This window comes from Martes martes (assembly GCF_963455335.1).
Source record: "Martes martes genome assembly, chromosome: 10".
NCBI classification, from domain to species: Eukaryota; Metazoa; Chordata; class Mammalia; order Carnivora; family Mustelidae; genus Martes; species Martes martes.
The window spans coordinates 99,442,347-99,467,720 of record NC_137898.1 but is presented as its reverse complement, the minus strand read 5'-3'; the positions used below and the strand labels follow the sequence as shown (position 1 = coordinate 99,467,720).

Here is a 25,374-nt window from a genome sequence, read left to right as displayed (position 1 = left end):
ATGTGGGACAAAATAACATAGTTTGTTCTTTTAGTGTTTTGAATGGTCACTAATGTTATAAGTACTTCTTTTGTGGTTTAAACTGCTCACTGCTGGATGTCTAGAGATAAAGATAAATACGTGTGAGAGCTGTAATACTGTAGGGGAAGACGAAGCTTTGTCTCCATCCTTCTAAAATGGGGCATCCACGTGTGAAAACAGATGCATTTTTTAGCTTTTGACTTGAAGTTTAGCTAAGTACATTTTCGTCTCACCTTTCCCAAGGCATCTCCTTTTTCCTCCCTTCCTTATCGAAACCATTTTATAAAAGAAATTAAACCAAGTAGTTGAGAGCAGGGAGGAATCAACCCCTCAGGTGAGGCAGAGAATAGCTTGGGTATAAGTTACAGATTGTTATCTTACAATCCTTTCCCCATTTTTTCTTAAAACTTCAGTTTCTTCATTTTTGGAAGCCAGAGTAGGGTCCTCTACTCTGAATTTGAAGAACAGAAGTGGTTGAGATAATTTTAGAGAATTGTAGAGACCTAGAAGGTCATGTAAGTTCATATCCGTGTTTCTGCACATGAACATCACAGGTTTGAACTGCACGGGTTTGTTTGCATGCAGACTTCTCACAGGAAGTGCTATAAATAAAATTTTTCTTCCTTATGGTGTTCTCAATAGTATTTTCTCTAGGTGGGTGGGGATAGGCTAAAGGGGTGATGGGAATTAAGGAGGGCACTTGCAAGGAGCACTGGGCATTGTATGTAAGTGATGAATCCCTGGATTCTACTCCTGAAACCAATATTACACTATATATTAGCAAACTAGAATTTAAATTAAAACTTGAAACATAAAAAAAAAAGAAAAAGAAAAGGTTAAGTAAAAAAGAGGATCTCTTTTTTTAAATTCTTTTTTGAAGATGGAGAAAGAGAAAGAGGGGGGACAGAGGGAGAGACAGGGAATCCCAAGCAGGCTCCAGACCCAGCACAGAGCCCAACACAGAGCTCAGTCCCACGACTCTGAGATCATGACCTGAGCCAACATCAAGGGTCAGACGCTTAACTGACTGAGCCACCCAGGTGCCCCAAAAGAGTCTCTTTTATGTAAAATTCTAAAATATCTAGAGATGTAAGTGTATATGGTGGAGTATGCATACTTTTTTTTTTTTCTGGGAAGAATCACAAGAAAAATTTCAATTCTGTTCAAATTTTATAACTGTGAACGTTTTGTTATTGTTTTGACGTCAGTGAGGATAGTGGGCTGTTGAATTTAGGGTGTTTTTTAGTTTTCTTTGTATTTCTCTATATGAAAACAAAATAAAACACATGTTACTAAAACAAAACAAAAAAAAACAAAAATTTTCTGTAGCTCACTTTATTGTAAGAATATAGTCTATAATACATACAACATTCAAAATATGTTTATCAACTGTTTACGTTTTCTGTAAGGCTTCCTATCCACAGTAGGCTGTTAGTAGTTAAGTTTTGGAGGAGTCACAATTTACTTGAAGATTTTCAACTTTGTGGGATGTTGGTGCCCCCCCAACCTCTGCATTGTTCAAGGGTCAACTGTATCACTGTAACTAGAAGTCTTTTCTTTTTGATTTTTAGAATTTAAAAAAGGTAAGTTGGTGTATTGCCCTAGAAACTTACTGAAAGTTTGTTTGCCAGCCTTTGCTGTTAGGACATTTTTATAAGTAAATTTACCTGTGAGATTAATATACTTTCTAAAATCTTATCATTAATGTAAGGTTACCCCCAAATCCTTTCTAACTTTAGCCTTTTAAATAATATATTTATGAATTTCTAACATACATTATTTTTTCCTGTTTGAATTATTAGACTATAGTCCAGTTATAATTTTTTAGAATATTCCAAAGCTAATGAGTCATTATTCTAAATCTTTATTATCATGGGACAGCAGTGTAGATGCAGAATATGAAGAAGATTATATCTCATAATTTCTGGCAGAATTCCTTCAAAAACCTTTCAATTATCCAGTTAGAGGTATTTTTCCTTTTTTTTATAAAAATAAAAAATGAGGAATGATGGTTAGTAAGAGGTTTATGTTTTATTTTTATTTAACGGGGGTTATATGATAATTGTTATTCTTGTATACTTGGAGTGCAATTCCTCTTCATCTTCTTTTGCCCTTGAAGGCAGGCGGGCCCTCATCCCCTATATAGGAGCACTTTCAAGCATATTCAGGCAATAGAGCACAGGACCCATCCCATGTGTGGACTGTTTCGCTGTGTTGTAGCCCCAGACTAAATTCCAAACGCTGGCTGTACGTCACACAAGTGCTTAGCTCCATTTGATCACAAAAGGGATCAGGCAAGAGAATGTGCACAGACTGGCATAAATTATTTACATTTAAACTAAAGCCTACTGTGTTTTTCTCTAAAGAGTAGCTCATTTCTTCATTTGCAAAATGAAGATAAAAATGGTCCCACTTCACAAGGTTAGCGTGTGGCAGAGGTGACCTAGTGTGAGGACCATGCCCTCTGACTGACTTCTCTGAATCTTCTTGGAATTAGTCCACTTTGCGGTGATGGTAGAGCTCCTGGCCTGTGTAGTTGACACAAAGCTGAGGTGAAGTGCATGTCACTTTTTCATTCTACCTGTAGATTTCAATGCTGGCTGCCTTTTTGGCATAACCTATGGAGCTCGGATAAGAAACAATCCAGGTCCCAACCATGAAGCTTAGCTCACCTTTGAAGCTCCTGATTTAGTAGTTTATGGTAGAGCCTGGGAATTTTTACATTTTTCAAATTGTACCAGTGATTTGATTTGATTTGATTTTTTTACAGATTGTATTTATTTGAGAGAGAGAGAGCGTGCACAAGTAGGGGTGGGAGGAGAGGCAGAGGGAGAAGCAGGCTCTCTGCTGATCAGGGAGCTGGATGCAGGGCTTGATCCCAGAACCCGAAGATCCTGACCCTAGACAAAGGCAGCCACTCAACCCACTGAGCCACCCAGGCACCCCATACCAATGATTTTAAATAGGACATATTTAAATAAAAGTAAATACAATATAACATATAGTCAGGGTTGACATGTTGGTTCATACTATAGTTATGTCAGTAATAATTACATTTACTGAATGATTTTGTGCCATTAATTTATTCAGCAAACATTAAGCACCCCTATGCAGTAGTGAACTAGGTAAGTACTCTACCTGCTTTCACGGAGTTTACATCCTGTGGGGCAATAGGTAAGAAAGTAAGTTTCTAGAAGGTATGCCAATCACCATGTTAAGTACTTTACACATGTATCTCATTTAATCTGATCCATAGTCCTGAGAAATAGGTGGGTCCTGTTTTCTCTGTGTTACAGATGAGGACATTGAGACCTGGGAAGGTGAAATAACCCATCAGACCACACAGCTAGGAAGTGTTGGAACCTGGTTTGAACCCAGGTTTTTGACTGTGAAACAAATCCTAGCTATTCTGTTGTACTCCTTTTCTCATAAAGTTGAGTTACCCCATTGATGCTTTACCCATTTACTGGGCTTCTCATATTTACTTCATACTTGTTTAAGCTAGTTCTTAATTTTTTCTTTCTGGAGTATATTTGTAATTTACTAGTGGTGGTATGCTGGCAGAATAATGGCTCTGATTTTTAAATCCTAGATTTGGCTTTTGTGACGCTGAGACCTTAGTCTAAGTATTTAACATTTCCAAGCCTCAGTTTCTTCATTTTTTAATGGGAAAATAGTTATCTTGCAAGTTGCTTTGAGAATTAAATGAAATAAGCTATATCAAAGAGACTGGTACTATGCAGAGCAAATAGTTAAGGTCAGTAACGCTAATTTCGTTTTTTAGAAAAAAAATCTTGCCTACCAAGTTACTAGGTAAATTGTTAAATTGATGATCATGTTTTCTCTTTTCTTATGTAGTCGTGGACACTTTTTGGTTTTTGACTATATATATTTTGGACTTTGGTCATCTTTGAACCAAGTTGAAACTGTTTCCAAGTGATCGTAGCTATGTAGTCAATTTTGAACTCTTGAGCTGTTACCGTGTGTTCTTCAATAAACCTTTAATTAGCCTTAACGTACTGAGGACAAAAGGGAGGAGAAATTCAGAGAGCATTACATGACCCCGTCTCAGCTCTTTAGAAACTTGCAGCCTAAAATGTCCTCTAAACTGTCTTTTTTCCATTTATCAAAGAGAACGTCATATAGAACAGAATCAAAAACCTTGCCCAAGGCAACATGGAATGGCTCTCTTTTGTACCATTAATTTTCAATTATGTCACTATTTCATGGAAAGATTAAATTATTTGCTGAGATTTGTTGAAATTACTTTTGCCCCTCTGTAGGTGCCATCACTAACACAGACTCCCTGATATGAAGGGCCCCTTTCCTGGACACCCACTCACTTAAGCTTTGTGAGCGCGATTGCTATTTAAAAACTGATTACTGCCTGATACGCATTTCTTTTTTTCTCTCTAGGTCAGTAAAATTGTGTCAAATGTTCCCCAGTTGGAGTTTCTAAACCTGAGTTCCAACCCTCTGAATTTGTCGGTTTTAGAAAGAACATGTGCTGGGTCCTTCTCTGGGGTTCGCAAACTTGTCCTCAACAACAGCAAAGCTTCTTGGGAGACAGTCCACACGATACTGCAGGAGTTACCAGAGTAAGCCCGGAGGGCATGATGGAGAGGGGGCGATGTCGCCATCTTTGTTAGTACATAGAATTACTGCAGATCTCCCGTCTCAGAAACACTAGAACAGCAGGGTGGTTGGAGAATGAGGTCAGAAGAATGAAGTAATTAGAACGAGGGTGTGAGGGTCATTTAGTAGCATTTTCGTTGCAATACTTGTTCAGTGTTGAGTAGCACCAAGACATAGGATCTGTCATCCTTTGGCTAGAAGATATCCCTGAGAAGCACTTATCATTTCTACATCAACCCACTCTTTCTCCATTTTAAATCTTCTGATTACCTGATTTCAGAATTTTGCCTCAGTGCTTTTCTTAGGGAGGGAAAAAAAATCATAGTATCTATAAAATATATTAGCACTCAGATGATTAAGTGTCTCGCTGGCCTGATGGGAAAATGGAACTCTTTTCAGTAATTTAAACAAGAAATTATGTTTTTATTTGTCAGTTTAGAAATACTTTTCTTAGATTTGTTTGTATCTAGCTTTGAGTATGCACGTAAGTGTTCAAAGAAAGTAGTTTAAAGAAACATATGAAACCATAGTTTATTTTAGTCTAACTATGGAAATGATCAAGGCCTTTTGAACCTCATCTCTCCCCATTTGTTCCATCCGAGTTTCTCACTAGCCCTCTAATAAGATTGGTTTCCTCACCACATGCAGCATCTAGCATGGCGTAGAATGAGCTTTTAAATCCCAGTTCCACTTACTGACCATATGACCTTCGATAAGGTCATTAGCCTCACTAAGCTCTGTTTTCCTTGTCTTTAAAATGGACATAATTGTATCTAACTTGCAGAAATAGCAGTAGAGTCTAGGAAGCACTGGGAGCAAGGCCTGCCTCAGGATAGGAATTCAGTAAATGATAGTTATTATTTTATTTCTAAATATTCTGTTCATGCTGTTTGTGGGATTTACCTCTATGTCCTTGCAACTTACACAAGTCTACCCTTCCTTCCAGGCCATACATTCTTTCCTGATTATTCTAACTGCAATTTCAATTCCACTCCTATAGGAATTGCTATTGTACTTGGAGTTAGTACTGCTTTATTCAGCAGTTAGTTATTTAAGCACAAAATTAATTTAGTCCTGGGTTATATCATTCTCTGCTGTTTTACATGTTTTAGGTTTTGTCTTCCCAGCTATATTTAAGGTTAGGAAGACATCTTTATATTCTCTCCATAATCCCTACCGGAGTCCCCCACACTGTAGGCACTTACTGAACGAACGAAGGTAGCTGCAAGGTAGAAACTTAACCGCTTTAAACAATGAAATATTTCCTTTTTTTCTCTGCAGTTTGGAGGAGCTCTTCCTGTGCCTTAATGACTATGAAACAGTGTCTTGTCCTTCTATTCGCTGTCATTCTCTTAAGCTACTACATATAACAGACAATAACCTCCAAGACTGGACTGAAATTCGAAAGCTAGGAGTTATGTTTCCTTCACTGGATACTCTCGTCCTGGCTAACAATCATTTGAATGCTATTGAGGAGCCTGATGATTCACTGGCCAGGTTGTTCCCTAATCTGCGGTCCATCAGCCTCCACAAGTCAGGTGAGGTACAGGCTTGTTCTCGTTCCACATGCAAATTGATCTGAGCTTATGCGTGATGTAAATGAAAGCCCATTGCTTTCAGTCGTGGTTCTGCCTTCTCATAGGATACATTTCCAAGAGTGGCGTGCGGATGCCTATTGATTAGCTAAATTCAAGGCATTCGTTTTCATAAATGCTCTGATACATATCAAGTGGCTGAGCCTCCTATTAGCTGTTTATAGTTTATCTATTAAAATAGTTTATATATTTATATATGTATAGTTTATCTATTAGAGAGGTCCTGCTGTGAAAAGAGTGAGATGAAACTGATGAATTGGACAGTAAAAGGCAGAGTAAAAGGAGTACAAAGAATTACCATCTAGACTATTTTGTCTACTTAGGTTAAAGAATTTCAACCTGCAATACCTTGTAAATGCTCGCCTTTCTTTTCTGGTATTTATATATGATCAATTGCCAGTTTGCTGCCACCCAATTCTGTGTCTCCCAGGAATGCACACTTTTAGCCTATTTTCTTTTTAATTAATAACTTCATTTTTTGAGAAGTTTTAAATTCACAGCAGAAGTGATCAGGAAGTACAGTGTTCCCACATCCTCCCTGCTCTCACACACACACAGCTGTCTCATGGTCAGCGTGCCAGCACCAAAGTGATATATCTCTTATAATCGAGCCTACGTTGTCCCATCACCCAAAGTCCACGGTTTACATGGGGTTTCACTCCTGGTGTGGTACATTCTGTGGGTTTGGACAAACGTTTAATGACAATGTCTCCCCTTTCTAGTATCATTCATAGTAGTTTCACTGCCCTAACAACCTTCTGTGTTCTGCCTGTTCATCTCCCCGTACCCCGTAGTCCCTGGCAACCAGTGATCTTTTTCCTGGCTCCATAGTTTTGCCTTTCCCAAAATGTCATATAGCTGGAATCATACAGCATATAGCCTTTTCAGATTAGCTTCTTTCCCTTAAGAATATGCATGTAAGTTTCCTCCGTGTCTTTTCATGACTTGATAGCTCATTTCTTTAGGACTGAGTGATGTCCCGTTGTCTGGATGCACCCCAGTTTATTTATCCACTCGCAAACCGAAGGACATCTTGGTTGCTTCAGAGTTTTGGCATTTATTAATGAAGCTGCTGTAAACCTCAGTGTGCAGGGTTTTGTGTGGACATAAGTTTTCAGTTCACTTGGGTAAATGCCAAGGAGTGCAATTGCTAGATCATATGGTAAGAATATGTTTAGTTTTATAAGATACTGCCAACTGTCTTCCAAAGTGGCTGCACCGTTTTGCATTCCCACCAGCAGTGAATGAGAGTTTCTGTTGTTTCCACGCCTTCAGCGGCATGTGGTGCTGTGAGTGTTCTGGATTTGGGCCATTTTAATAGGTGTGTAGTAGAACCTTGTTTTAACTTGCAGTGCTCTAATGACATATGACATTGAGCGCCTTTCCACATGCTTACTTCCCGTCTGTATGTCTTCTTTGGTGAGATGTCAGTTCAGATCTTTTGCTCATTTTTTTAATTTGGGTGGTTCACTTTCTTATTGTTAGGTTTAAAAGTTCTTTGCATATTTTGGATAACGATCCTTTATCAGGTATGTCTTTAGCAAATATATTCTCCCAGTCTGTGGCTTTTCTTCTCATTCTCTTGACATTGTCTTTCAGCCCATTTCTTAAAATAACTTCATAACCAAAAATAACTCTAATCTACAATTGAAAAAAAAAACATATACAGTTTAATTTGCCATAGAAGTCATAAGGGTAGGAATTAGGTTTTAGAAACTAGCATTTTGTATAAAGAAGCTGCTGACGGCGCAACTTGACACCCGTTACGTTAACTCTGTCCTTCCTCCTAGATGGAAATACGGTTCTGAAGGAAGAGAGCGGTGGTGGCTGGGGATAGTTATGCACCGGAGCCCTTGTGTATTGCTCCTCTGCTTTTGCCCTTGCTGCAGGTGGCTAGAGATCGGAAGGGACTGCATTCTCCGAAACAGATTTAACATGTTATAAAATCGACCAACTTCATTATTATGGGCATATTTTTCCTAGCAGTGCCAAGTATCGACTTGGATGATATATTTGCTCACAGCCATAGGAAAAAAAAAAAATTCTTTTTTTTTTTTTTTTTTTGCATGAAACAGTTTTAATCTGTTGCATGTTCTTCTTGCCCAGTGGTTCAGGTTCTCTGTTTTTTGTTTGTTTGTTTTACTTTTAAAATCTGTTTTCCCTGTCCCCAAAATGAGGACAGTATGTAAGAAAGATGCTATTTAGTTTCTGGTTCTACTTACCTTGCCCCATTTGAGAATTTGTTCGGTAAAGGTTTGAGTCTGACAGTATCAACTCTGATCAGTAGTTCTGTTCTGTGAGTCTGTATTTGACGACAGAGTTGACCACATCACCTTTTTTATATAAGCACGGTATACATCTTACCTACTGAAACCACCAGAGACCCTCTTTACAAGTCATTTGGGTGGAGAATCAGTATATTAGTTGGGTGTTGAGGTGTTGGAGAATAAAGTTCCCTCCTTGACCACTGGCTTCACAGGGAGAGGAGAGGCTATAGGGAAGTTTTTGTGGTATTTAACTGTATTCTGTTCTTTCCTTGGATGAAGAAAATTTTCAAGATGTCCAACTACAACGTTTATAAGGATTTTAACATTTCAGAAATCAATTGAAGTAATTTTTTTCTATGTTAATCTTCTTATTTGTGTGCTTTTCTGGATTTACTTAAACAATATATTTCTCAAATTTAGGTTTGCAGTCCTGGGAAGACATTGACAAGCTAAATTCATTCCCCAAACTTGAAGAAGTGAGATTGTTAGGAATTCCTCTTCTGCAGCCATATACCACCGAGGAGCGGAGGAAATTGGTAATAGCCAGGTCTGTTGTCCTGATTACTCTCCTTTCTTCTCTCGGGCCTTATTTCATTAGAGGGCTAATGCACTACTGGAGGGGAGTGTGCTGTAAGTTTATCTGTCTCTTGAATAGATAGTGCTCGAAGGAGCTGCTTCTGTAGCTTGAAGTCCAGAAGAAAAGGAACACAATATGGTGAGAAAGATGTGAAAGGTGATTGGCCTGCCAAGACCACTGAAACATTCCCTCCCAGATCTATTCTGCTTTTATACTTTTTAATATTTATAATATTCGAAGTCCTGCTTTTCGATCATGAAGAAAAATTAGGTATAATAGGGAAAGAGTTCTGTTTCAATTATCTTTACTTTCTCTATTCACGTAGTCGTCATTTAAAGTGTAAATACCTAAAAATTGGGCTGTTTTATTAATGTGAAACTTAAGAGAGCAGCATCTGTGTTTTCTTCTTGACTATAGATTGGCTCAGACATGACGACCACACCGTTATGTTCTTCCTCTGACTCCCCTGCCTTTCACGTCTCTGACTCTGTCTCCCCAAGACCACTGAAATGAGTTTTGATTTCTGTATGAGCCTTTAGCAACAATAAGATTCTGGCTGAGATGTAAAGAAAAACAAACTTTCATTTGTTTTCTTTGTGTACTATGTGTAGTAGTTTTGAAAGGGGCTTTACAGTTCCCTAAGGAAGAGTGGGTCTTCAAACAGGTTGTTGATCTTCCTGCCCAGCTAACACCTAGCAGATCCACACTGCTTTCCAGTTGCGGATATACGCAGTAATATCTCACTGAAGAAATACATTTAGGCATACTTTTCTTCTAAAAAGAATAAAGCTTGTAGTAGACCTTATGCTTTATTTCCTTTACATAACTCTTTTGTAAAGGTAATAAATTAATTCCTAAACAATAGAGCCCATTTGTCCTGACTACTCTACTTGTAGACTTGCACTGTCCACTATGGTGCCATTAGTCCTGTGTGACTTCTGAGCACTTGAATTATGGTTAGTCTGAACTGAAGGGTGCTCTAAGTGTAAAATATACACTGAACTTCGAATACTTTGTATGAAAAAAGAATGTAAAGTATCCTATTAGTTATTTTTTAGTATTGATTACATATTGAAATGATTAATTCTTCAATCTCTTAGATTAAATAAAATATATTAGTAAAACTAATTTCACCTGTTTTATTTTTATTTTTTAAAATATGGCTATTAAAGAACTTAAAATTATATCTGTGGCTTGCATTATATTTAAGTTGGACAGTGCTGGCTAGAATCTCATTTTGAAAGGCAAGGTATAATTATAAAAGGTCAATGTCCCATCTAAAAATGAAACTTTGGATATTTTTGGTCCTTTTATTCTGTACCACTGTAGTTCATGTAGGTAGTTGTACACAAGCAGAGTTACATCAAACGTGTCCTCTCAAGAGAGTAAGATGGGGCCTCAAACCAATGATTTTATTTCTAAAGCTAAATATTCTCGCTGTCTTAAAATGCCTTTATTTTGATTTTACTTACAGATTGCCATCAGTTTCCAAACTTAATGGCAGTGTTGTTACCGAGGGTGAGCGAGAAGATTCTGAGAGATTTTTTATCCGTTACTATGTGGATGTCCCAGAGGAAGAAGTGCCATTCAGGTAAAAACCCCTCATCAGTTTAACAACATTTGAGCAAGTATTGAGGCAATTTAAGAACTATTGTTTTAGAGCAAATCTAATCATCTATTACTGGACCCTCTTAGAGGACTTTGGTGATAGGTTTAAAAAAAAAAAAAAAGAAACACAAAGCAAACCCATTTTATCTCATTTTCCACAGTGTATTTCTTCTAGCCTTGCACTTGTATTAAGAATGGTTGGGTAAGTATTTGACTACTTCCACTCATACTCCATATCATTGATTCCTGTTTGACTCTCTTCTCCAGGGACACATCTTTACCTACCCCAAAGCTGGTGTCTTCCTTCACATTGATCTGCTTTCAGGATATACTAAGTTCTGCAGTTTGGAAGATTTGGCAAATAGGCATTAGGTTTAGAGAATATGAGGAGAGGACTAGAAAACAGACTCTTGAGGAAATACTAAAGGAATTAGGATGGTCGAGTATGAAGAGAAATGCTGAAGGCTCAATTTGTAATTACCTTTAAGTATATGAAAAGTTAATATACGTGGTTTGAGGAGGAACTGCCTTTTTTTAATAGTCATTTATTTTTTTATTTGAGTATAGCTGGCACACAATGTCACATTAGTTTCATGTATACAAAATAGTGATTCAACAAGTTTCTATGTTGTGCTGTGTTCACCACAAATATAGTTACCGTCTGTCACCACACAACACTACTGGAGTACCATTATATTCCCTGTGCTGTACCTTTAATTCATGCCATCACTGGAAGCCTGTGTCTCCCACTCCCCTTCACCCTATTTTGCCCATCTCCCAGCCCCCTTCTCCCTGGCAGCTGCCAGGTCTCGTATTTGTAGGCCTGATTCTGCTTTTTACTTGTTTGTTTTGGTTTTTAAATTCCATGTATAAGTGAAATTGTATGGCATTTGTTTTTCTCTATCTTATTTATCTCACTTGGTATAATATCCTCTGGGTCTATCCATGTTGGTGCAAATGGCAAGGTCTCATCCTTTTTAATGGCTGAGTAATATTCCACTGTGTGTGTGTGTGTGTGTGTGCGCGCGCGTGCGTGCGCGCGTGCGTGCGTGCGCGCGCTCGCGAGCACCCCATCTTCTCTATCCGTTCATCTATTGGTGGACACTTGAGTTGCTTCCATATCTTGTCTGTTGTAAATAATGCTGCAGTAAACATAGGGGCACATACATTTTTTCAAATAAATGTTTGTGTATTCTTCAGGTAAATACCCAAAAGTGGAATAGCTGGATTATATGGTAGTTCTGTTCTTCATTTTTTGAGGAATCTCCACACTGTTTTCCACAGTGACTGCACCAGTTTGCATTCCCACTAACAGTGCATGATGGTTGGGAAGGAGCTACATTTAATACTCCAGAAATGTGAAAGGAAAGGTAGCCCGTATGGTATAGGTAAATACTCAAGAAATAAGATACCCCCAAAGACTGGTTTCTAGGTTTTAGTAACTAGAACCACTTAACAAAAATGTCGTATGCTTTCCTTAAGAACTTTAACAAATAGTATGAAATCACATTAGACAAATAGGATGCAAATTAGGAGGGTATGTGAATCAAATCGGTTGGCCCTTCTGGTTACAAATTTCTCCAATTCTAATTCATTCTTACTAAACATAATCTAATTTTCCCCCAGACTTTTCCATTATTTATAGCCTTTGAGGAGGTTAACCCTCTGTAAGGTTGAACCAGTACTATATAAAAAGGTTTTGTGGTTTTGTTAGTAGTATTTTAAAGCCCAAACATTTAAAAAATATTAGACAAATTAAGAATTTTAAAGATTGCTCTTTCAAGTTAGCTAAGAACAACAAAGTAGGGAGAAATAAATATTACTATGCCTTTTAATACAACCTAGAAATATTAGGTTAAGCAGCATGAATTTTGTTTTGTTTTATTTTGGTAAAAAAAATAGTCTAATATCTATAGTTTCATTTGATTTCATCTAACCTATTAGTGGGAGAAGTAACTATCTGGGCTTTGAGCATAAGTCCATCATTATAGTTTATTTAATTTCATCTGCTACAGGGAGATATATGTATGTATGTATATATATAGACAGTATGTTGTTTTCTGTCCTGGTGGCATAATTATCCTAAAATGCATATAGGCCTTTGCATTAGTATTCTTAAATGCAGGTCACAGAAATCATCTTCAAGCACAGGAGGAATGTATTAGGCGAATATTGAGAAACTACAACAACTGTTAGGCAAGCTGGAACCAGATGTAGACAGGAACCGGTGGCAGGCAGCAAAGACAGCCAAGGTTTCAACTTGTAGTGTGTCTCTGCTGGCACTGTCCTCCCTAGACACCACAATGCCAGACCTTCACCAGTGGACCTTGCGGCTTTGCCACAGGCTGTGCTGAAAATAATCTCTCACTGACCTTTGCCTCATTCCCCAAGGGTCAGAAATCTGTGTCTAACCAATTGATTGGCTGTGTTTAGGGTGTGTGCTCACATTTGTCTTCAGAGAGATAGGGAGAGGGATTAACTGTCACTTTGGTTTCTGCAGTGAGAGATAGAATCTTCCCCTGATCTTGGGACATTTCCCCAAATAGGAACAATTCATCAAGAAAGCATCTCTTGTAGTCTGCCATTTTGACTATCCAGCATCTATGCATATACTTTTTCCCCACAGTTGCATATATAAAACAATTATTCTCACCTGTCCTAATGTAGTCCTTTCACAAATGAAAACACACTTCTTTCTCCATGAAATGAGATAATCTATTTATTCTGATCCTAAGGACTCTTGACCAATTAGCTACTGTAAAAGATTCAAGCTATTTCAATTGCTACTCTAGCCTTGCTGCCTGTTTATGTAATTATGCCTACTTGACCACTCACTAGTGGTTAAATGTCACTGCTTAATTTCTTCCAGTCTTCCTGATATTGAAATGAGCAAACTGATTTCAGTACCTTCCTGGCCTATAAAATATTTTCCAAAGATGTGAGTGTTCTACTTACTAATGTATTTTTCAAGACCTTGGGAAAGGAGGTGTCTTCTGGGTCCTTTTAGGGTTCGTGGATGGAGAATGGGTGAGAGGTCATGGGTGACAATAAGTTCCATGATTCATGTGTCCTGAAGTGTTTTATTTCCTCCTTCAACATCATCCCCCAAATTCATGGCATCTCAGCTTCCTTTAGCATAGACCACCATGAGTCCAATTTCTAATCCTCCAACTAGATGAAAATGTAGAACCATGCTTAGGCACTGAAGCTAGTTTGAACTTGGAATCTCTGGTAAGGTAACTGTGTTAACAACCTCAGCGAGATCTGAAATTGCTTCTTCCTCGGTCAGCATGCTCAGAATCTATTCCTATACTAATTTCCACTATTTTTGTCCATATAACCAAATTCTTGTAATTCTTTTGATACATTTGTAGTCAGCCCCACAGAGCATGCTGTGATCTGATGGCAGGAGAGCAGAGTGTGTATGTGGAAGGATGAGGCAGGTGGGAATTCATTTACTCATGCAAGGTAGTTCCTTTTAGGCAGGCGGATTTTACTGCCTTCTCAAGCAGAAGAGGAACAGTGTCATTCAAACTGCTCGCAAGGGGGCCTACCTGAGGAATGGGGATTCAGGATGTTCCCATCCTTCAGCATCTTCCTGGGTATAAGCCTCCACTCCAATTCATTCTTCCCCCACCCCACTCTCTCTCCAGCCAGTGCTTGAACTTTCATATAATAGTCCCAATATGGATACAAATTTAACTGACCTGTAATTCACCAATCTGGAGCATCAAACTGTGCGTTGTTTTTATAGCTACCTTGGCTTTCTTGTTATAAGGAAGAAAAGAGCCTTTTCTTTCTTTTTTTTTTTTTTTTAAGATTTTATTTATTTATTTGACAGAGATCACAAATAGGCAGAGAGGCAGGCGGGGGTGGGGGGGTGGAAAACAGGCTCTCCGCTGAGCAGACAGCCTGATGCGGGGCTCGATCCCAGGAATCTGAGATCATGACCCGAGCCAAAGGCAGAGGCTTAAACCACTGAGCCACCCAGGCACCCCAGAAAAGAGCCTTTTCTTTAAGGTACTTGGGTTTCAGTCTGTGCTTTGAGCTTAGTTCCTTGGTGTTCAACCTTAATACTCTCTTGCTGTAGGCTATCTTGCGCCTTTAGAATAGTGGACCCTCTACCTCACAGCCTTGCCGCCTTCTTCCCTTCTTCCTTCCCTTCATGCAGCACTCTCTCAATCACCCTGAGCTTTCCAAGTGGGCATTAGTTATTTCACTGCTTCATGTCAAGGCCTTTACAGAATCCCTTCCAGGAACACTAATATGACGCTCACTGGGCCCTACTAGGCCAGAAACCAATTTCAGATTGCCCGTAATTACCTGAGGGGCTCTTGCTGGTGATCTCCCTGCTGCCGATTTCTTAGTGCACACAACAAAAACCAGCTCTGGCCAGCTTAAGTAAGGTAGGAAGTAAGTAAAATGAATTGAGTAATATGAGTGAGTAAAATGAAAAGTGAGTAATAATGAATACTGTGTGGCTCACAGAGTTGACAAGAAGATTAGAGAATTAGGCTTGGGCAGGACTGATGGAAAGCTAGGCACAGCCAAGATTTCTGTATCTTACTCTATAGACAGGATGCTTCTGAACCGCTGACCATCTAGTCGTCTCACACTGCTAGACTTCGGTGCCCCACCACCACCACTGCCCGCCGATCCCCGACATTTACAGCCATGCCTTCGAATTCTTGATTCTTCTGTATCTGCTCTGTCTTTGTATTTCCAGTTATGGTTAGGTGTAACCTAACCTTTCTGTGTAACGTTTACCTCTCTTTAGCTTCTCTAGTGGAAAGTAGTTCCTACTTCTTGTCCACCTTGGGTTTCTCTCAATTCAGAAGGGCATTCAGATGCCGGACAGCCGAAATTGACGTAGAGCCACTGTAATACCTGTTCCCTGGTAGTTTTTTGTCTGTTTGGGTTTTTGTTTGTTTGTTTTAAATTTATTTTTAAGGTTTTATTTATTTATTAAGAGAGAGAGAGAGCGCATACGCAAATGAGGAGGGGGCAGAAGACCAGGGAGAGAGAGAATCTCAAGCAGAAACACCCCCCCCCCAAGCCCTGAGTACAGAGCCTGTTGAAGGGGATGGGGAGCTCAATCTCACAACCCTGAGATCATGACCTGAGACAAAATCAAGACTTGGACATTTAACCAACTGAGTCACCAAGGCACCCCCTGCCTTTTTTTTTCCCAGTAAGTTCTCTAATAGAATGATCAGTGTACTCAGCAAATATTTTTTGAGCCATTGTGATTTGCCAAGAACTGTGTTAGGCACTTAAAAAAGAATTATAGGGGCACCTGGGTGGCTCAGTGGGTTGAGGCCTCTGCCTTCAGCTCAGGTCATGATCCCAGGGTCCTGGGATCGAGCCCCCCTGCATTGGGCTCTCTGCTTGGTGGGGAGCCTGCTTCTCCCTCTCCCTCTGCCTGCTTCTCTGCCTACTTGTGAGCTCTGTCTGTTGAATAAATAAATAAAAATCTTTTTTAAAAAAATTATGATAGCGTTCATGCTGGTATCAAGACAGAATGGTGAATAAACATAGAGGAATTTGTATTAAAATGCATTTATTATGAATTAATACTGATATATAAACAGGGTATTTACTATTCCTATTATCTTTTTAATTGTCTTCCAAATTATATGCATAATCTCTCCCTAAAATATCAGTGAACAATGACTAGCCCAGTGCGTAGTTAGTAAAAGGTGAGAATTTGACTCTGGGTAATTTGGTGTTTCATACAGAACCACGTTTGAGCTTTAGTTTCCTGGCAGGGTGCAGGTATCCATTTGTTTTGGAGGAAGCATTCCTTTTCGTTTGACCATGGAATTTTTTAAATCAGTACTTAACTTGATTTTCCTATAAATTCCAACTTCTACAACATCCATTTCCAGTTGTTAGACTCCCTGAGCTTTTCCTTCTTCCATGTTCCTGTCTTGTGTCATTAAACATGTAATACCTTTTCTCAACTTAGACATAAGAAAAGTTAACCAATATGTCTTTTGAGGGCATGAATAAAAAGCCATTATCATCAGTTGAATGTCCTTTATGGTAGCAAAGTTATTTTGTGAGTCAGTTGGATTACTCACACACATCTGTTTCCATGTGATTAGTCGTTTTAGCAACAGAAGACTTTGAAGATGATCTAGAAATTTACATATTCTCTTTTTCTACCTCAGAATAAAATACAGGCTCCAGTTACCTGAATCATTTCCATCTTTTATGATGGACAGAATAAAATGTTTAGAGGGCAAAAGGGAGATGTACTTAATTAAGAGTTTTATAATTCCTTACAGGTACTCCGTTATCCTTCTTATTGTTCTCTGCTGGTGGGTAGAGCTGAAAGTCTAGCCTCTCTACTGTAGATGTTTATGGTAATAATAGACTAACACGAAAAACTGAGCGATCGCTCATATGTTTCATTTTTATTTATCTTGTGAAATAACAGAAGGTGAAAAATCTCTGTTCTCGATTCTTGGCCTTTAAACATCATAGTGTTTGCTTTTCCAGTCAATGGACTCTTTCTTTTAAAGCTTCATCTGTGCCTTGTCTTTTCATGGCTTGTGTAGGAGTGATGTGCTCTTTCAAAATAAGTTCAATGTGTGCTGCAGGGGTTTGGAAAGATGTCCTCACTGGGCCGCTCATATTTCAATTATTGGGCCCTTATATTTTACCAGAGGAATTTCTAGGAAATAACTCTGGATTCTAGCTGGGTTTCAAAGGACAGTTTAATTTATTTACTAAATACTTACTATGAACCAAGAGGCCTGGGCCAGAAGCTGGAGACAAAAAGACGAAAAAGTAGTGTCTACTCTCAAGCTCATCATCTAGGCTGCACTTGAGACATACTTCCTTTGCTGGATTCTCTCATGTTCCCAGCCTCTCAAAATAAAGTTACTGCGGGATTTGGTCCTCGGACCACTTCTCTTCTCTCCTCGTCCCTTAGTTGCTTTTATCCAGTGCTGTGGCTCTCATGTCTTCTGTATGACAATAACTGCCAGACTTACCCTCCAGCTCTGATCTGTCCCTGAATTCCAGCCTAGTATTTCTAAATGCTGCTTCATGTCTCCACCTGGATATTTAAACCTGATGTGTTCCAAACCGAACTTCCCATCGCCTCCCTTACCTTTCCGGGCCCCTCCTCCACTGCCACATCTGCTCCTCTCTCTGCAAGCTTTCCGTCGCTCCATTTTTCCAGCTGCTCAGGACAAAAACCTCAGAGTCATCCCTGATTTCTTTCTCCCATATCCCATATCAAGTCCATTGGGGTTTTTTTTTTTTTTTTCTTTCACTAGTACTTGCAAAAACACAGAGAGAATCTATTTCTTCATACCATTCGCTTTAATTCAAGCCTTCATCATGTCTCCCTCCTGTATGGCCTCCCCGAATTTACCCTTGCCCCCTATAGTTTATCCTCCACATAGGAGCTGGTTTATAAGAACTCAAGTTTATTTGAAAAACAAAACAAAACCAAACTTCCATGCTGTTCCCGAAACACATCAAGCATGCTCCCACCTCAAGCCTCTGCACTGTTGTCCCTGTTCAGAATGTACCCCGTTAGCTTTGTGGCTCTCTCCCTTGGAGATGCCTCCCTGACCAGCCTATCTCAAATAGCACAGCTCTGTCCCCTACGATTCTCTTAACTGGCTAGTACTTTTCTTACTGAGCAATGCCTAACTGGCATTTCTTCTGTACTCTTGGCCTCCCCACGCCGTACTGTGAGCTCTGCAAGAGCAGGGACTTGCTTGTACCCTCAGTGCCTGCAGTGGTACCTAACAAAACAGCAACTGTTGAGTCAAATGTCCGAATCTTCACATTATGCTCAGGGAGCACAAAGCAGGGTTACTTAGTTCTCCTGCAAGAGGTGGTACTTCCTAGAAATGATTGAGTCACCCTGGTGAAGAGAAGGGGAGAATATTCCAGACAGAAAGAAATTCAAGTCCTTATGTGTAGTGAAGAGCAGCTGTTTGATAGGGCTCCATGAAAAGTAGTAAGCAGAGAGAAAGTAGTGGCAGACAGTGCTGGGTAGGAAGGTGGGAGCCCGGATGAGCCCTTAGAGACCTTGGTATGCCCTACCAGGAGACAAGGCCTTTTTCTTGAATGCAGTGGGAAATCATTGAAGGGTTTCAGGTGGGGAAATTCCTGGGGACAGATTTCAGTTTATATTTAGAGGAAGAAGCTGTGAGAACCCTCTTTTAACAGCTGTTACTTTGGTAAAGGAAGTGTGCATTGGAGGCTGCTATGTCCTTCAACAAAGGTACACGTGTTAGGACTGAATTTCGCTCTAGAATTTGAAATCGTCCTTTAAAAACACGCTGTGATGTTCTACCTGTTTTCTGGTTTTTATGGCCCTGATTTCTCTAGGGGTGGAAGAGTATCATCTTTAGAGAGAAAGAAACCTCCGTGCTTATGAATCTGTCCAAATCTATCGTTTTTACCTTGCCATTTATCAAGTGTCTGTCCACGTTGCCTGTGTTTATCAGTTTCCTTTATGTTGTGTTTGCTTTATCTCTTAATTTCCTCTGAGAGAGTGAATTTAAATTGCTTATTTAGTACTGAACTAATACCAGTCTTCTTCTGTTAAGTTTTAAAGAGAGACAAAAAGAAAAACCATGCAACTTTTCTCTTAGAAATCAACATATCATGTATCTTTTCAGATTGAAGTGTTTCTTTGTTTTTGTTTTTTTGTTTTTTTGTGTTTTGGGGTTTTTTTTTTAGTGGGGTTTTTTTTTTTTTTTTTGAGTGGTTTTGTTTTGTTTTTAGTTTTTACTTTAATTACCTGGTGCTCATCATTAGGCATATGCTCCTTAATCCCCATCACCTATTTCACCCATCCTACCACCCATCTCCCCTCTGGTAACCATCAGAGGGGGAAACCTGGGTGGCTCAGTAGGCTATGCTTCTCCCTTTGGCTCAGGTCATGATCCCAGGGTCCTGGGATCAAGCCCTGTGTCTGGCTCCCTGCTCAGTGGGAACTTTGCTTTTGCCCCTCCCTCTGCTCATGCTTGAGCTCTCTCTCTCAAGAAAATAAATAAAATCTTTAAAAAAAAAAAAAAGAAAGAAAGAGTCTTTTTCTTGGTTTGTCTCTCTTTTTTCCCCTTTGCTCCTTTGTTTTGTTTATTAACTTCCACATATGAGTGAAATCATATATTTGTCTTTCTCTGACTTATTTCACTTAACATTATACTCTCTAGCTCCATTCATGTTTTGCAAATGGCAAGATTTCATTCTTTTTTTTATGGCTGAGTAATATTCTGATATATATAAAAATCTCACATCTTCTTTATCCATTCATCTGTCGATGGACATTTGGGCTGCTTCCGTATTTTGACTATTGTAAATAATGCTGCTATAAGCATAGGGCTGCATGTGTCCCTTTGAGTTAGTATTTTTGTTTTCTTTGGATAAGGACCTAGTAGGATTGCTGGATCATAAGGTAGTTCTATTTTTAGTTTTTTGAGGAACGTCCATACGTTTTCCAGAGTTTTCCAGAGTACCTGCACCAGTTTGCATTCCTACCAACAGTGCATGAGTGTTCCTTCTCCACATCCTCACCAACCCCTGTTGTTTCTTATGTTTTTGATTTTAGCCTTTCTGACAGGTGTGAGGTGATATCTCCTGGTAGTTTTGATTTCCATTTCCCTGAAGATGAGTGATGATGAGCATCATTTCATGTACCTGTTGGCCATCTGGATGTCTTCTTCGGAGAAATGTCTGTTCATGTCTTCTGCCCATTTTTAATGGGATTATTTGCTTTTTGAGTGTTGCATTTTATAAGTTCCTTATGTATTTTGGGTACTAAGTGCAGAACTTTTTTATTTTGGTGTAGTTCCAATAGTTTATTTTAGCTTTTGTTTCCCTTGCTTCAGGGGTTTCTAGGAGTTTTATGGTTTCATATCTCACATTTACATCTTTAATCTGTTTTGAATTTATTTTTGTGCAGTGCAAGAAAGTGATCCAGTTTCATTCTTTTGCGTGTAGAGGTCCAGTTTTCCCAGAACCATTTGTGGAAGATGTTTCTTTTTGGTTTTTTGGTTTGTTTGGTTTTGGTTTTTTGTTTTGTTTTAAAGATCTATTTGAGAGAGAGAAAGCACAAACAGGGGGAGCAACAGGCAGAGGGAGAGGGAGAAGCAGGCTCCCAGCTTGGAGCTCGATCCCAGAACCTGGGATCATGACCTGAACCGAAGGCAGATGCTTCATCAACTGAGCTACCCAAACGCCCTTGTTTCTTACTGTTCTTGATGGTAGTGGGGAGAAAGTAAATTCACTGATTTGGGGTGTCTCTCTTTTTTTCAGACTTAAAAATTTTGTTTTCATAAAGACTTAGAAGAGGCATAGCACTAGTGAATAATTATTTGCTGGAGGAAACACAGTTGTCAGAGATGGAGTGGCAAAGCCAGAAATAGGTTTTCTTAAAAGGCTGTGCTTTACTTTTACTCTCCCCTGGTACCTCACTTTCTGTTTGTCCCAAGGAGTCCCTAAACGATGCCCTGGGAAATCCTTATTTATGGCATCAAGGATTGCATTAGGCGCTCCTCAAAAGTTTCTTGGATTGTCATTAGTGGTAGGCTTTTTAAAACGTGGGGAGTATGTTTTTCCTCCTTAAGACGAATAATGGCGTTTCTAAATACCACTGACTGTATCTTCACATTATTGTGAGAGCAGGGCTTGTATTCGGACACCACCTCAATGAAGGCTTACTTTGTCTTGGATGCTGGAGAAATCCTAGTGTACTGTGTCTGTTACTTCATATTCCTTCCAGACAGAGGACCTGCTGTTGTGAAGGAACATTCCTGCATTGGACATGAGTCTCCTGGGGTTCTCCATATTGCCAGGCTCCATCATCCTCTGACAAGGGCCATGACACAGCACTCCTCACATTCGGCTTCCAGGCTCCTGAGAAACAAAAGGGGCTTTCTCCGTGGTGCACCGTGGAGAGCCCCTGAAATGTTAGCTTTCCCTGTCGCTTACAACCTTTGTCATTCCAATTACCTTGGACTTTATTTTGACTTCTTGCCACTTTCCCAGCCCAGCGGAAGATAGGCTACCTTCCTAATCTTGATTGGAGTTATATATGAGAATTTGCATATACCTGCAAAGGAAAGAAAGAATAAGAACCATCCCTCCCACCTCATGGTCTTGGGGGAGATTGTCTTTGATGTCTCCACTTTGGTTTTGGCCCCTATGGGGGCCAGTTTTATTTTTTTTTTGTTTTCGTTTGCTTTTTAGGATTAAAAAAATGCTGAGAATAATAAAAATAAATGCTCATATTCACATTATTCAGAACTGGTGATTACTAATATTTTACTACTTCAAGTTTATTTTTTCATTCAAAGAAATAGCGTTACAGATGAAATTAGAGTCATTTTTTTGCCCCGTTCTCAGTCCTGTTTATGCCAGTGAGGGACCCCTAGCAAGAATTTGATGTGTACCCTTGTTGTCTACTTACTGTATTTTATATATCCATTAAATTAGAAAGTGGGATTTTATAGTTCTTTGTCAATATGCGTTGCAGTTTCTTCTCTCAGTCTGTAGCTGATTCTCAGTCTGATTTTTCACTTTGTCTTTTGTTGGAAAGAAGTTTCAAAATGTTAACATTAAATGTATCAATCCTTTATGGTTTATTCTTATTCCATCTTATTTAACAAAATCTTTTCCTTTCCAAAGATCATTTAAGATAATCTCCTGGATTTTTATCTAAATGTGTCTTCACATTTGTGTCTTCGTTCTGCCTGGAATCTATCTTTGTTTATGGTAAGGATGTCTCCCCCTATATGGCTTTTCCCCCCAATATGGATAATTAATATTCACCACTGATCTTTAATACCACCTCTGTCATACGTCTTGTTTTTTATGTGCATGTGTGGTTCTGGCTCTATCCTGTTCCATTCCATTGGTGTATTTGTCCATTCCTACACCATTACAAAATTGCAGAATCACATTGCTAGATTGTGGTGACTCTGAACCCCCAGTAAGGGTAAGTGTCCACACCTAATTGTTTTTCAGGTTACCTTAAAGATTGTAGCCCCTCTTCCCTATGAAATTTAGGGTTGACTTATCAAAAACCACAAAAATCCTGCTGTAATTTGGATTCTGATTGCATTGAATTCACTGGCTAATTTGGGAGAATTAACAGCTTGATGCTATTTTGTCTTCTTATCTGTGAACATAGGATATCTTCCCATTTAATTCAGAGCATCTTTTATGTCCTACAGCAGTGTTTCTAATTGTCTCTCAAAGGCCTTGCACATATTTGTTAAATTTTGTTTCTAGGCATCTTAGGCATTTTGTTGCTATTTTAAATGAAATCATTTTTTTCCTGTCACTGCTTTCTAATTGCTTCTTGTTGGTGTGTAAGAATGCTATGTATTTTTGCATGTTGATCACGTATCCATCAGTCTCGCCTGTGTAAAAAGTAGTTAATTTCTACTTTCTTTTGGGTTTCTATGTAGACAGTCCTCCAGTATAATATTACAAATGAACAGTAAAAGAGATCATCTTTATCTTGTTTCTCACTTTAAAGGGACTACTTCCAAAGTTTCAGTTTGCAGTATTTTGATATGAAATGTGACTTTTGCTGTTGTTTTTTCATAGTTGTCTTTTGTATTGGGTTAAGGTATTTACTACCCCTGTTTTTCTAAGAGTTTCTTTTAACATGAATGAATACTGATTTCTTACAGAATGTTCTTTTTGTATTGAGATGGACATGTTTTAATAGGTGAATCTGAATTTGAGGGATACACTTTTCAGATAGTGAACCATCTTTGCATTCCTGGAATATTCAACTTGGTTGTAAAATAAATGTTCTTTTTTCAACACTGCAGAATTTAATTTTATGATGCTATTTGGTATGTTTCCATCTATTTTCATATTTAGGTGAAACAAGCCATATTTCGTATTGGTTTGTAATTTTCTTTTCTACTCTTCCTTTCTGTTTGTTTTTATTGTTGTTGTTGTTGGTTAATTAGCTCCATAAAATGAAATGGGTCGGGAGAGTGGGGTGGGGTTATGGACATTGGGGAGGGTATGTGCTATGGTGAGTGCTGTGAAGTGTGTAAACCTGGCGATTCACAGACCTGTACCCCTGGGGATAAAAATACATTATATGTTTATAAAAAAATAAAAAATTTAAAAAAAAGTGAAATGGATTGGTAATTTTTAATTTTTCTATTAAAGTAACTGTTGCATTTAGTTTTAAAAATTTACAGTCATTCATAATATTCTTATGATTTGGGAGTAGCTGTTTTAAGTTTTTCAATTATTTTATCCTATTTAGTTCTCATTTGGACTAGGTAATACTTCCACATGGAACCCAACTGAAAATTTTTGAAATGGTATAGACCATAAACCAAGTCTTATTCTCACTTTTATCCTTAGCAACTATTCAGATATTTGGTCCCTAGTTATAGTCACCATTGCTATTCTGTTCATAATTTTTGTACAGTCACAAAACAATATACATCTTGCTTTTTTCACTTAACAGGTGTACAATAACATTCTACAATGCCGTCATTACATATTAGCCTTCGTATCTTTATCTCTCTATATATATCTCCCCCTCACTCTTTCTCTATATAAATGTAATTTGATCTTTTTTTTTTTTTTAAAGATTTTACTTATTTATTTGACAGATCACAAGTAGGCAGAGAGGCAGGCAGAGAGAGAGAGGGAAGCAGGCTCCCCATTGAGCAGAGAGCCTGATGCAGGGCTCGATCCCAGGACCCTGAGATCATGACCTGAGCTGAAGGCAGAGGCTTAACCAGCCACCCAGGTGCCCCATGTATATTTGATCTTTTTGAGCAAAGAAAAGTGCTGTATCCATAGTCACCTCCTTTTTAATTCCTAATAATGTTTGTTTCTGCTTTTCTCTCTCTTTTTTTGATTAGTCCTGCTAAATGATTATTTTTTTAGTAGTGTCCTTTGTTTAACATCACAGTTATTGAGGTATAATTGACATAGAGTACATTTTACCAATTTTAAGTGTGCATTTCTGAGTTTTGACAAAACTACAATTATGTAACTACTGACAGAAATCAGAATATGCAGCAATTCTGTCATCCAGGAACTCTTTCCCTGATTCTGTCATCTGGCAACCACTAATCTATTTTTTGCCCTGTAGTTTTCACTTTTCCAGAAGGTCATATAAATGGAATCATATATTGTGTAACCTTTTCTTTCTATTGAAAATTTTACCGAGATAATTATAAATTTACATGCAGTTGTAAGAAATAGTACAGCCAGACCCATGCACCCTTTACCCACTTACCCCCAATAGTAAAATTTTGCAGAACTCTGGTACAGTATCACAATCAGGATCTTATTCAGATTTCCCTAGTTTTACTTGCACACGTATGTGAATGTGTGTGTCTCTGTCTGTGCGTATGTTAGTTCTCTACATTTTATTACACACGTAGGTTTACATATCCACTACAGTTGTCAAGACAGTGAACAGTTCCATCACCAGACTCTCTCAGATTGCCCTTTATAACCACACTCAGCTCCCTGCCAGATCCCCTACTCTCATCTCTATCCCCTAGCAACCATTAATCTTATCACCACATATAAAATTTTGCTATCTCAAAAATGTTACATAAATGTAATCATACTGTACCTAACCTTTTAGGATTGTTGTGAGTTTGTTGTTTTTTTTTTTTTCTCACACTTAGCATAATTCCCT

General features: G+C 38.6%; 1 protein-coding gene across 3 annotated transcripts in view; it reads left to right on the top strand.

Moving 5' to 3' along the window:
- The window catches only part of TBCEL (tubulin folding cofactor E like), a 73,077-nt gene that overhangs the window by 26,879 nt on the left and 20,824 nt on the right, over nucleotides 1–25,374 (top strand). For all 3 annotated transcript variants that reach the window (XM_080816063.1, XM_080816064.1, XM_080816065.1), the window contains exons 4-7: nucleotides 4,438–4,619; nucleotides 5,938–6,194; nucleotides 8,939–9,065; nucleotides 10,570–10,686. In XM_080816063.1, coding sequence (XP_080672189.1) covers nucleotides 4,438–4,619; nucleotides 5,938–6,194; nucleotides 8,939–9,065; nucleotides 10,570–10,686 — 683 coding nt within the window. The remainder of the gene's footprint in view (nucleotides 1–4,437; nucleotides 4,620–5,937; nucleotides 6,195–8,938; nucleotides 9,066–10,569; nucleotides 10,687–25,374) is intronic.